Genomic DNA, 12375 nt, shown 5'->3' with positions numbered 1-12375 from the left:
ATTTAATTTATCTCGATATCAATATTTAATCAGTTTTACGTTCTACATCTGTTGTGTTTATTTTTTATGTTTACAGCATATTATTCTATGTTGATAAATATTTACTAATTTTCGTAGTATTGTAAATGAACAAAATTGTAATAATTTGTCACGCTGTCAATTTTTAAGTAAATCGTTAAAATATGAATATATTACGATTGCATAGTTAATTTCTAATTTTTAGTTTAGAAAATTTGTTTTTAACAAATGCGAGAAAACAAAGTATATTATATTTGTCATATATTTCAATCTTGTGGTTTTCATTTTTCTGAGTAAAAATTCCAATATTTCAGAAATTGGTGAAATTATATCGATATAATTATATTACTGTTTCACCATGGCTCGTTTCATGCTACGTTCATAATCATATTGAATACGAAATAAGGTGTTTTTTAATCGCGTAGAAGAACTGTTAATTATTGAGAAACTGAAGAACGGGTTCAAAACCTTGAATCTGGTTCTTGATCTTATACTCATACTTAATTTTGTTAGATAAAATGTCAACGTGTTTTTCTTCCATCTTTTTTGTCACATATATGATTTCATTATTTAACGCTTGAATGAAAAGATACAAAGATAGCATTACGTAGTATAGGTTTGAAAATTTGGTGCAAACGTTTCTTCTCTTGCAAATTTTATTTTTATTTTATTTTAAATTCTGTTCTATTTCGATACGTTTGTAATTTACGAGTCACTAATAATTTTAAATAAAATACTACAGTTTTCTTATAAAATCAGTTTTGAAAGAAATGTTTGATACACGATACAATTTTATTTTATTTTGAAATTTTTTGTATCCCGAATGATCAGCAGTATCATAAATTTATTTATACATACGTGTATTTGTTTTTATCGATATCTATAATTAATTTGATTCAATTTGTTACCTTACTACTATAAATTTAGTAACTTATATAATTATGTTGCTTATTTTATGATTTGCAATTTTTTATAATTTTTGATATTGAAATATAATTTTTATTATTAACTTAACGTAATTAATAATTCCTATAATATATAAAAAATTATAATTTAGCGTATCATTTACTACATATATTTTATATTAAAACGATTATTTTAATGGTTAACTTCCATTTGTATCTTATTTCTGTTCTACTAATCTTTATAATCAGATGAAAATATTATTAGCTGATAGGGCAGCCGTACTTTAATACTCGTTGTCAGGTATAAATTATAAATAAGAAAGTGTTTGTAAGTACTTTCCACTAAATCACTGCCACCAATCTTTAAAGATTTGCTTTTGATCGATTACAGAAATAGGAGTACAGACAAATGATACTGTTACACGGTGTTTAGAGTGTCTACGAACTTTTTGGAAAGGTATTCAAACTGTTTACCAGAGGAACATTTGAGAAGATTAGCAGCAACGATAATGAATCGTGAAACGAAAAATTATAATTTTATAATTATTTATGGTAAATAAATTATTAAATAATAATTATTATGTAATTTTACAATATTAAGATATTTAGAAAACTGGTGGTAAAACTTAAAAAAAATTCTACGGTTTAGGACTATAACTTTATTAAACAATCTATATATTATTAGTTTCATTGACTTTTTGCCATCTATAGGTCAGTTTGTTTTTGTTTTGTCTGGCAGTGTTGTCCTTGTAATTCCTTTTTGGAATGGTTTCTCATTTTTTTCCATCTTGCAGATACCTAATCTAGTAGTCAGTTTCTTGACATTAATGTAGTTCTGTAAAAACTGGCATAAATGATCGATGGACAGTAAATCTGGACAAAAACCAACGATTTTTGTTGATCCGCCATTAATATATGTATGTAAATATATGTTATATAACATTATTTTATTGAAAAAGTTTGGATCGTTTCGTTGACATACTGTTTTTTAATTATTAAATTTAGCCAATTTACGTGAAAGCATAAATTACTAAAAAGTCTTTTTTCATTTTCAGCAAATTTGTCACAGAACTGCTTAACCACATCTGCCAAGAATATAGAGAATTTTTTTTATAAGAAACAATAAAACGATATTATATCGCAAATAAAAAGTAAAACTTCGAATAACTTTCTTACATTTCTCTGAGAATTGGTAAAAAACAAAAACATTGTTTCGAATTCAATAATACTAATATTTTCCTCATATGTATATTAATTAAACCAAATTATGTAAACGTTTAACTATTGTCTCTCCTACAAACATTCGTAAAACACAAAATTAACGTTCAATGTTACTAACAAATTAACATTACTATTAACATTACTAATACTAAATTATGATAATACTACATAACATTATTGCTACTGTCACTATCACTGGTAATAACACTGTTATCATTATCATTATTATCATTATTATGTTATCATTTTTATTATTGCTGCTATTGTTGTTGTTGTTGTTGTCGTTGTAGTTGCTGTTGCTGTTTCTGTTGCTGTTGTTGTTGTTGTTGTTGTTGTTGTTATTGTTGTTGTTGTTGTTGTTCTTATTATTAATATATCAACGTTCTAATTACTTGTACCATAAGCAATATATGTACATACATGTAAAGAAGTAAGACATTAAAAATAATATAAAATATGCTTTCCAAATATATAAATACTTACTAACAAGGAGAGTGCATGGCCTGTGTGACACTGATTTAGTTCAAATTTTGTGCATTGGTAGATTTTGTTCCCCTGTTTATGGAAATATACCATTATAGGGGCAAACACGCAATAGTTTTTTTAAATAGTTGCAATTAAATATTTGTTACGTGCGTATACTGATTATTATTTATTATAGTTACCGAATAAAACATTTGTTTTCATTTACTTAAACGTCTTTTTTACTTTGCATTAGTGTATTGCACGGAGAAATGCATAATAGATTTCCATTCTTAGCTTTGCACTCTCATTGTAAACCAAATGACTCTTCAACGTTTCGAAGATTATTGTCCACTCATCGACGTTTTTTTTTTCCACTCTTTCAATGTGAGGTGTACTAAGAAATTACACCATGTCACCCGAGATCGGTGACCGGAGAATTTGCCTTTTGTGGAGCCATTCGGTATTTATGGCCCCGCGATAGAGTCTGGGAGCACGTCGACCTCCCAATGACCCATTGATTCGAGATCTAGCCTCTCGTTTTTCGGACCACGAGAAGTTTTGGAATGTAATAGGACCTTTGCAAAAGTCTTTTACATTATGTCACTGCTCGATGGGCAAAAAAAAAGTACCGTAAAAATATACTCATTAGTGTTAAAATAGCAGGACAAACGAGACGATTGGATGATAACAACTCGCCATTCGACAGACATCGTTGACACGGCTAAGATAGATTATCTTACCGGACTGCCAATACAAAAACCGTCCTGCGTCGTGATGGACGCAGATATTGATTGTAATACTAATATGTCGTTGACAAAATAGATATGGTTTTAAAATCATTCGAATGTATTTGTAAAAGTTTAAAATGGCACAAGAAATACTTTTTCCACATGCTAGACATGGTTGAGTGGAATACATATTGTTTGTACCAATCAGCAGCTGTGACAAAGTTACCGTTTGCCAAATTTCATTTAACCATAATAAGACAATTATTGCAAAAGTATTAGAAACAAAACTCACATATAACATATTTAGTTGTACGAAATAGTAACAATCTTGAAAGAGTTACTGCAAACATTTTCCATGTATATATTTGAATGGGTCATGATAAATAAAAATCAAGTACGAAAATATGTCGTCTGCAATAAACGCGGAAAAAGACGTGAGTTCAGGTACTATTACTCACACTGTGATCATAGCTTATACGTGGTTCCATGCTTTGAACTTTATCATAACAAAGTTGATTATTAATATTGTGTTTCGCTTTAAATACTTTAATAATTTCGATATATTGTATTAAAAAATATTATACGAGCAGTATAATATAGTATGTAAAAAAATAAATGATGGGTATAAATTTTTATAATTTAAAAAGTAAATTCATATTACTTAATATAATAAATATCATAATAAAATTTCGAGAACAAGAAGCAACTTCTACCTACTTCGTAGCCTTCCGTACACCAGCGTCAACTACTCAGTAATGCACTCCGTTCTCAGGCGTCACATTTTGTTACAAGCGCTCCGGAACGAAAGGGTTAAACCGTAATCGGAGTCGGTACTAATCGCCAGCGTACAAAACGACGAAAGCTAGCGATCTCGGCCGAGTAAATAATAGAAAAGCCAGGGCAATCGTCTTTCGCCAGTCGTTGACAGAGACATATTGGATTTTTATTGGATTTCGGTGAATCAATGAGACCAAGCCGTGTCGACGGTTCCTCCGGATCAGCGGAACATAATGAGAATCTACGCGACCGATCGTTGCAAACCTGTTTCTCTCGTCTATCGTCTCCGATCTATACTTCTCGATTTTCTGCCGAAAATTTAACCAATTACCTGTGACGCCCCTTTTTGAGAGCGGGTACTTATATGCGTCGCGAAAATCGAGTTATGATATCGGATGAAGAAGGTGGGTTAATTTTATAAAATTGCGAGTAAAATAACTGTTCTTTAGGCAGCACGGTATCGGGCTATTTGTCTAACGTCAGCACTTGGTTCTAATATCAAAAAATTGGCATTTACACCACTCGATAGCTAGGTAACTTCGGGCCAGCAACCATCAATCGGCTCAGCGCCTGGTCAGCGTCACGCATTTGTCCTCCCATGGTCGGCCATCCCTGAAGGAACCCTACCATAAATCTGCTTTCCGACATTTGCTTTTGCCTCTTTTATGCTAATATCTAAAAAACGTTATCATCGCGCTTAAATAAATTTGAACTGATACGCTGTTTCATACGGTGAATACAAGGACGCATGAGTTCATTTCAAATTTTTCATATTTCTTATTTGTTCGTTTCATTCCGGTTTGGCCTCAAAATATTCTAAATATCTTGAAATTTAAGAATAAGTTTCCTTTTTCCCAAATATTACAATTTAAATAGCCAATAGTCACTACTTTGTACGCATGACGAGTATACTCATCGTGATTCAAACCCCTGCAACTTCTCCATGACGAGTATACTCGTCTCACACGGTTAACTGGTTAAACTAGTAAACGTAGCTGTTCCACATCTCTGGGTACCAGCAGGACGCCCGGCGTCTGCCAAAGGAGGCGTTCGCCGGTTTACCACGAAACTTCTTGGAACGCGTTCGACACCGAGAGCCGATACTCTAGCGTTATCGTGAAATATTTTATTCGTAGGTCAGCGCTCTATAGGCTCGTGGAAAAGGACTCTGAGTGCAATGTCGTATCGAAGGGAATTTAGGGTCCTCGAGTCCCCGGGTTTACCCGAGGGGAGCTCTTTAATCCTGTGGAGAAATTTCCGAGGTATTGGAAGAGTCGCGAATGTTACGATACAACGGGGAACTGTGCGCTTTATTGAAATATCTTAGGCACATGGCTAGTGACATTCTTGAAGTTGCACGAATAACAGGAAGAAAGTTTGGGAGCCCTGGACGACGACTTTTTGACAATTATTTAGCAATCGTGTTCAACTGATCATCTTGCACATTGGCTTTAAATTGGAAATTTCGCTGACTTTCATTCGTACACGCGCGCATTTGCGAATAATAAATTATCTTACGTAAATTATAAAAATATTGGACATCTCGATCCATGGGTACAGTCGAAGGAAGGCTGCATAGTTTAAAAAGAATTTATTTTCAACGCAACGTAATTGTTAAAGGAACCACGCTCTTCTGATTACAGGTGCCACATTGCTGTTCGACGCTGAACTGATCAACATCAGCGACGCTCCTCCCATTGCGAACCTGTTCAAAGAGATCGACAGCGACCGTGGCAACCAGTTGTCCCACATTAGGAGGTGAGAGCAATGACAAGATCCTTTTCACATTTTTCTAAGGGTCATTCGTGGTGATGGTATCTATATGTAGATACGGACAAGTTGAAGAAATTGTTGAGTGAAAAGAACAAAGGAGAAAGGAAAAAAATTTCCATTACTTCCAAAATTATTGTAGTAAGCTACTGTATAGGTTATCGACTGTACATCCACTTACGGATAACGCGAAAGACCCTAAGGAATTAAAATGAAAAACGCTTCATCCAATTCTCGAAAAGTTTCATTCCGTTATTAGTAAAGCGTCTCTGAGGATTAACGAATCCTTTCGCGCCGTGGATTATTTTTTTCCCTCTCCCAAACCCCCATTCGAAATGTGTTTTTTTGCTGAGAAAGACAGAGAGAGAGAGAGAGAGAGAGAGAGAGAGAGAGAGAGAGAGAGAGAGAGAGAGAGAGAGAGAGAGAGAGAGAAAAGGAAAATTATTGTGACGGTTCCGGTCGTCTCATAAAATTTATACGGATCAAAGCGTAGACCAATCACAGGCATCGATTGTTGCTGGCTTTATCTTTGGCGTGCAAGTGCAAGGGATTAACATGTGCACATTGTGCCGAGGGAAAAGGAAACGATGCTCCACACCCCCCCCCCCATACTTCTCGTCTTGTAATAAACGCGCACGACTAATCCTTTGCCACTCTTCTCCTTCTCTCTCGCGCTTTTTCCCCGTCTCTCTCGCAGTTTCGGCTTTTCATTCCCCCTCGTATAGAGATACGTTGTAATTGTTTTAAAATATTGTGCGACTGACAAGTTTTTAGCCGTGAATATATCGCGTCGGGGTACATTTAAAAATGTAGTTGCGACATTTTCCTTTTTTATCTCTTTTCTTTCGGTCATTTTCGGCTTATTGCAGAAGAAAGGGCTATGGATAAATAGAGACACACTTGTGCGCCGAATTTATGTGTTTTATGTGCTTACGCCATATAACGTAGCTCGAAATACGCTGTTGCGAAACTTTGATTGATAAATCCCTTTTTTATTTTATTTCAATGCATTTTTTTTTTTTTTTTTTTTTTATTTTTTGAAGGTTTTTCGAATGGAGGGATTTCTATATTCTTTTTTTTTTTTGTCTTTCGCATTATTTCGTTTTTGTAAGATTTAATTCGAACCTTTCAACCACTTCGTTTGATTACGCGTTTCGCAATGGTGGATCGTCGATGATCTGTTATTGGCTTGGTGCAAAGTTTCGAGATGAAATAGAAGCATAGCGCGGTAGATTATCGAAACTATTTTGATACGAGCGTATTTCATCGTCCTCTTGAATATTTGGAAATTAATAACCAGGAACAGTAAGAACTATAATTCCTGCTATAAATCGCATCAACTGCTCTCTTTCACGAGTCTATGCTTAAAAATAAAACAATCTCGAGTTAATATATGGATACTTGGACGAATGAGACACCATAGTGTGCATGTAAAATGACTATAATCACCCTTAATATACACCGAGCACTCGTCTTGTTAACCATCAACTGAATCGTTATATTCACGCTCAAATTGAAGAAAGAAAGGCTAATTTCGCAAATTTTCGTAGTATAACGAGTAATATATATTCGTTGCCAGTCGAAGGTTAAATGAAAGAGTCAAAAAAACTCCGCAAACTCATCACGCACAAGCCCAAAGCCTCTAGCACGACCAGCTCACTGATCTGACGCCCAGAAAGAAAGCAAAATCTGTGATTACGAATGTAACCTGGCTATTCGTTGGCGCAGTTGAGCTACTACCTGAGGAAGGAAGTGATCGAGGCGGATCAGGGGAGCACGAGCGAGAACGAGCAGGTGAAGAAGATATGCTGGTTGACCATGACAAGCTGGTCGAGAACAAGGACAAGAATGCCTACATTTCCCACGACGAGCTCTGAAGCCTTCGCGCCGTGCCGCCGCGTCTCTGAGCACCGCGTCGCCGACGGCGTCGTGTCTCGCGCTACCATGTGTTCACGTTCGCGAGGAAACGCCTCCTTGAGTCCTGGCCGGCCCAACACCAATCAACACAGCACCTTCGTCCGCGGCCTGTGCCGCGAACATCCGCTTTCCCTCGCGTCTGCCGCGCGGTACACACACGAATCTCTAGAGCAACAGAGAAGCACAGAAGGCGGAGCGAAGGACACAAGGGAAGCCGGGAAACGCGGACGGATCTCTTCTTTGCCACGGGATTTCTCTCGCGAGCCAAGGACCAGTCGTAGCTCCAGGAACGAAAGCCAGCCCGAGAGTACCTGGCCTCGGAGCAACTCCACGCAGCGACCGATGTATTCACCTTTCCCGAAGATTCAAAGCGGAAGACGGTTCGGCTAGATTCTTCTTCGGTCGCGATTGAAAGAGTCGGTGAATTACAGCCTGACTCGGAGGTAGGCGAGGAGAACGTAACCCAGACCGGGACACCTCTTGGGACCATCGAGCTATACCCTCAAGCATTTTCGTTACCCTGGAGGGAGGTCTCTCTTCCTCTGTCTTCCTCGACGACTTAGCGCGGAAGTACGCTTCGGGTAACTCTCGCTTCGTTTCCGGTGAGAGATACTACCTATATGGACGTATACAACGATGTACACGACGTATTAAGAACGTTTTATCCTGGCTGTCACAGGATCGACCACAAGACCGACTTCCGAATAAAGGTTTTGACGGAAATGTTTACCTTCGTTCGACGAGTTTCCACCGACCTGGTGGACACCAGTGACAGCGAGGACGAAATATTTCTGTACACCTTGTACGTTTTCCCGAGTGGGCCTGACCGCCGAGGAAGGCACGACTGGTCGAGCGATCGAAACCCTGGCAAGAAGCGAGGCTCTTTTACGTAACATAATTATACAAATCTAGATAGAAAGAGACGAAGAGAGAACGGGAGAGAGAGAGAGAATGGTATCTATGTGAGAGACAGAGCGAAAGAGTAACCAAGAGGAAGCGTTTTCTCTACACGACTACAGATGTAACGTATCAATTAAGCGTATTGACGGTAACGGTGCTATGTTTCACATCGGAAACGTTCTGTCCCTCTCTCGAAAGCTTTCTTCCTTTTCATCCAACTGCCAGCCTTTTTACGTCGTATCGAAACTCACGCACATATACGCGCATCCCCGAAGACACACACATTCACGTGAACGTATATAGATACACACGGGTCCGCGGAATCTTTTTCACGAGCATCAGGAGTCGCGCCGGCATTTTCAACCATGTATTTCACGCGAGAGACGTATCCAGGAGTCGAGGAGGAACCTCGATCGGCCGCGAGAATGCCTCGAGGATGCGTAGTGGAGATGAGTGGCGGTCGCAAACTATGCAGTGGTTTTTCTCCCTCGATCGTCGCTATCGTTATTACACTTTTAACTGATACATTTTTATTACTACATTATATCGTATGTTTTCAAAATTGGACGAACGTTAATAATAAATCGTGTGCCTCGAGCACAGTTTGTCATATAAACGGGCTTGATTGATTCGCATGCAACTTCAACCTTTCCCTACTCCTTGCCGGAAGACTTTTACCCAAAATATTCTTAATCCGGCAGCGTCGAGGATCGAAAATTTTGTTCCCAGTTACTTTCGCGGATTAGAAAATTTTCGAAAAATCGCCGCGTCCTTTGCTCGGAGACTTGTAACGTTTAATTAGCCTAAGCAGGTTTCGTTGTACGGAGAAGTTGTTATACACGAAATTCCTTATGGAGACGTTCGAATTGCTTCTATTTCGCGCGCTTTTGGTGTCGAGCAGTGCCAATGAAAATCATTACACGTAGAACAAGAGGGACAGCACGAATTAATTCCGAGAATCGTAAAATTAATTCCTATAACTTGGATTTAAGTATTATAAAGCTATCGCAATTATTTTCGTTTTTTTTTCAATTAAGAATTACATACCACTTACCTCGCGAGTGCTTATTCTCTTCTTTTTTTCCTTCGACGTCTCGATCGCGTGATGGAATAATAGCCTGGCGAATCGGATGGAACGATAGGAATAAGAATCGGGATCGGCCGAATCATCAACCACGGCTAGTTATTGCTGCTCTCAATTTTATTTCAAGGAACATTTCCGCTGAAAATTGCAGTAACTGCGCACGCGCTCGCAGTGCTGCGCGATAATAAAGCAATGATTGAATTAATTAAGTTTCTCCTCTCGTCGAGCAAGTCACACCGTTTACAATTTCTCGTCGTCTAGATATTCGAAATTTACGCGACATCGATGCAAGTCGTTCGTCCGCGCAAAACCTCGCCTGTTTCTCATCGTGGGAAAAAAACATGGTTGGGGTGTCGGGGAGGGTAGAGAAAAGGGAGAAAAAAATACGCATCGTCGAGTGGCTCGTCCGATCTCGTTTGAAACTCTGTTAAATCGTAAGACAGGGACAGCGAGTTGCTCATCGACAGATCAGAAGGTCGTTCCGCGGCGCGGCCTCGATAAGATTGACCGATTTTTCATCCGTGTCGTTCGAACGTTCCAGCGTCTGCTGAAACGCAGTAGCTTTTCAGCGGGTATTTCAATAATCCCTCGTCCCATGCATGTTGCAAGATTGCTTTGAGAAATGCTCCACCCTCTTTGCATACGAGCATTTATTCCCGGAAAACTGTCACCGCGGAAGATATATCTGCGAAACTTTCCACCTCTCTTCAGCTCTCGCGTGTCGCGATCCCCCCCCCCCCGCAAGATGGAAAGGATACAAGTTCGAAAGGTCGTGCATTCGAGGAACGCTGACTCGTAAGCTCGGCGTCCTTCATCTCCTAGCCGACGAAGATCCCGCGAATAAGTCGCTTGACTGATCATCCTAACCTCTTTCCAACTCGTCCCGCCTCTCCCGGCCATTCTTGCGCATGGTCAGGCGTCGAATGCATAAAACATTTCTCCAATTTCGATACACGTCCTCGCACAGCCAGGTTTCGGCTGTGTAAGAGTCGAGTTCGGTCTAGGCCAGGGTGGTTATTCCGTAAAGGGAACCATATCGCATCGATCGGTTCGATCAGAGACCAAGGAAGGTCGTGCCCTCTGCATGGAGTTTCGCGTCGATTATCGAGGGTTCATCGACGGTATAAATTTTCGTATCACGAAAGGGAGATGCTACTCTATTTTTAGGTTAGTCTCAGTTTATACGGAGTCGATACGATTGAGTCATAGAGAGTTCCTTGTCGACCATCAAAAGATTACAACTTCGTATCACGCAAGTTTCGCTTGCGTACAGATTGGTAAAAAGTATCCCTGCGGACGTTCCACGAGAGTTGTGGATGAAATACTCGCATCCTCGAGAAGAGGCGAAACGAGGTATAGTGGATTCGATTATTCGCTCTCGAGATGACCCTAAATCTTCGGCTTACAGGGGACTCGCTATGGTCGTTTATTATCGTCGTTCCGTGATTTCGTGGGATGGAATTCTTGAATTGACAGTTTCAGTTGAGAGGTATCTAATCGGTCGGAAGACCCGTATCGAGAATATATAGAATTTTACACACCTTTGATGGTTATCATCTGTATATACTATATTTAGGTACGTATTACGGGTTATCAGTTATCCGTAAATCTACCATACCTTGGACTCCTGTTTTCCAACTTTTCATTAGAAACGCTCTGCATGCGAATTTACAAACTACGAGTCCCAAGAAAATAAATAGCGTAAAGAATGTATACAAGAAGATCGGATGAACGAGTGTGATAGTGCCGGATGTTTAGGATACTCGAGAAAAGAATAATCGAAGAAGCAAGAATCGAGAAACGCGATAAAACGTTTAGAATACGTGACAGAGTGTGATTCAAGAAGAGAGCATAAGTATGAAAGGAGACGGTGTGCAAGGTTTAAATAAAGGCGATAGGATTCGAGTGGGTCAGAGTTCGAGTGTTATTTGAGAGTTGTCAGTGTTCAAGACTCAATGTGCGAGTATTCGGCTGTGAGTGTCAGTTGTTACGGAACGATTACCTATTATAATCTAAACCGCTATTACTTATTAAAATAGACTTTGTTTCCGTTGTTCATTTAACATTCCTACCTAAAGATTAGGCTCGTACAGCTGCAAAATCCTACATATATGTAGGTAACTATGTCTACGTTATACGATATTACTAAGTAATATCTACGTAATTGTACCCATTTCATTTCTCTCGAGATAAACTAAGTCACAGAGCGCCAATCGTTAAATCGGTCATTCTTCCACTCATGGTAGACTTGACGTTGAAACTAGCCCCATAGAAAGGCAAGATACTAGCGTATTTTCGAATAGGACCAAATACTCCAAGTCTATCTTGGATCATTCGCGAGTCTAGTAATTAAGAGGTATACTATTTGTATCAAGTCCAATTTCTTTTCTCTCAAAAAGTAGAATGCTAGGCACCTGGTTATCTATGGTAGATTTGATTAGCCATAAGAAGAGAAGGCACTTGGATCGTATTTTCGTATAGGGTGAAATACTCGAAATGCAACTCGAGTCGTGTATAAGTTCAACGATTTAGGCAAATAAATTTTACCCAATGGTATCCTGTTTCCTGCGAGAAAAGCTCGAATGACAGA

General features: G+C 38.7%; 1 protein-coding gene across 1 annotated transcript; it reads left to right on the top strand.

Annotated features, from left to right (window-relative positions):
* The first annotated feature begins 5664 nt into the window (after positions 1–5664).
* On the top strand, positions 5665–7761 carry LOC143220743 (uncharacterized). The gene is made up of 3 exons (XM_076446338.1): positions 5665–5668; positions 5758–5872; positions 7560–7761. The coding sequence occupies exons 1-3, from the start codon at positions 5665–5667 to the stop codon at positions 7759–7761; spliced, it is 321 nt and encodes a 106-aa protein (XP_076302453.1).
* The last annotated feature ends 4614 nt before the right edge of the window (positions 7762–12375 follow it).

The sequence above is a fragment of the Lasioglossum baleicum genome, unplaced genomic scaffold (assembly GCF_051020765.1).
Source record: "Lasioglossum baleicum unplaced genomic scaffold, iyLasBale1 scaffold1503, whole genome shotgun sequence".
Taxonomy (NCBI): domain Eukaryota; kingdom Metazoa; phylum Arthropoda; class Insecta; order Hymenoptera; family Halictidae; genus Lasioglossum; species Lasioglossum baleicum.
The sequence above is the reverse complement of the archived record's forward strand: the minus strand, read 5'-3'. Positions and strand labels throughout refer to the sequence as shown.

Coding starts and splice junctions, on each gene's coding strand:
- LOC143220743 (XM_076446338.1), top strand. Junction 5,873..7,559: donor CAGTTGTCCCACATTAGGAG/GTGAGAGCAATG, acceptor TCTGACGCCCAG/AAAGAAAGCAAAATCTGTGA.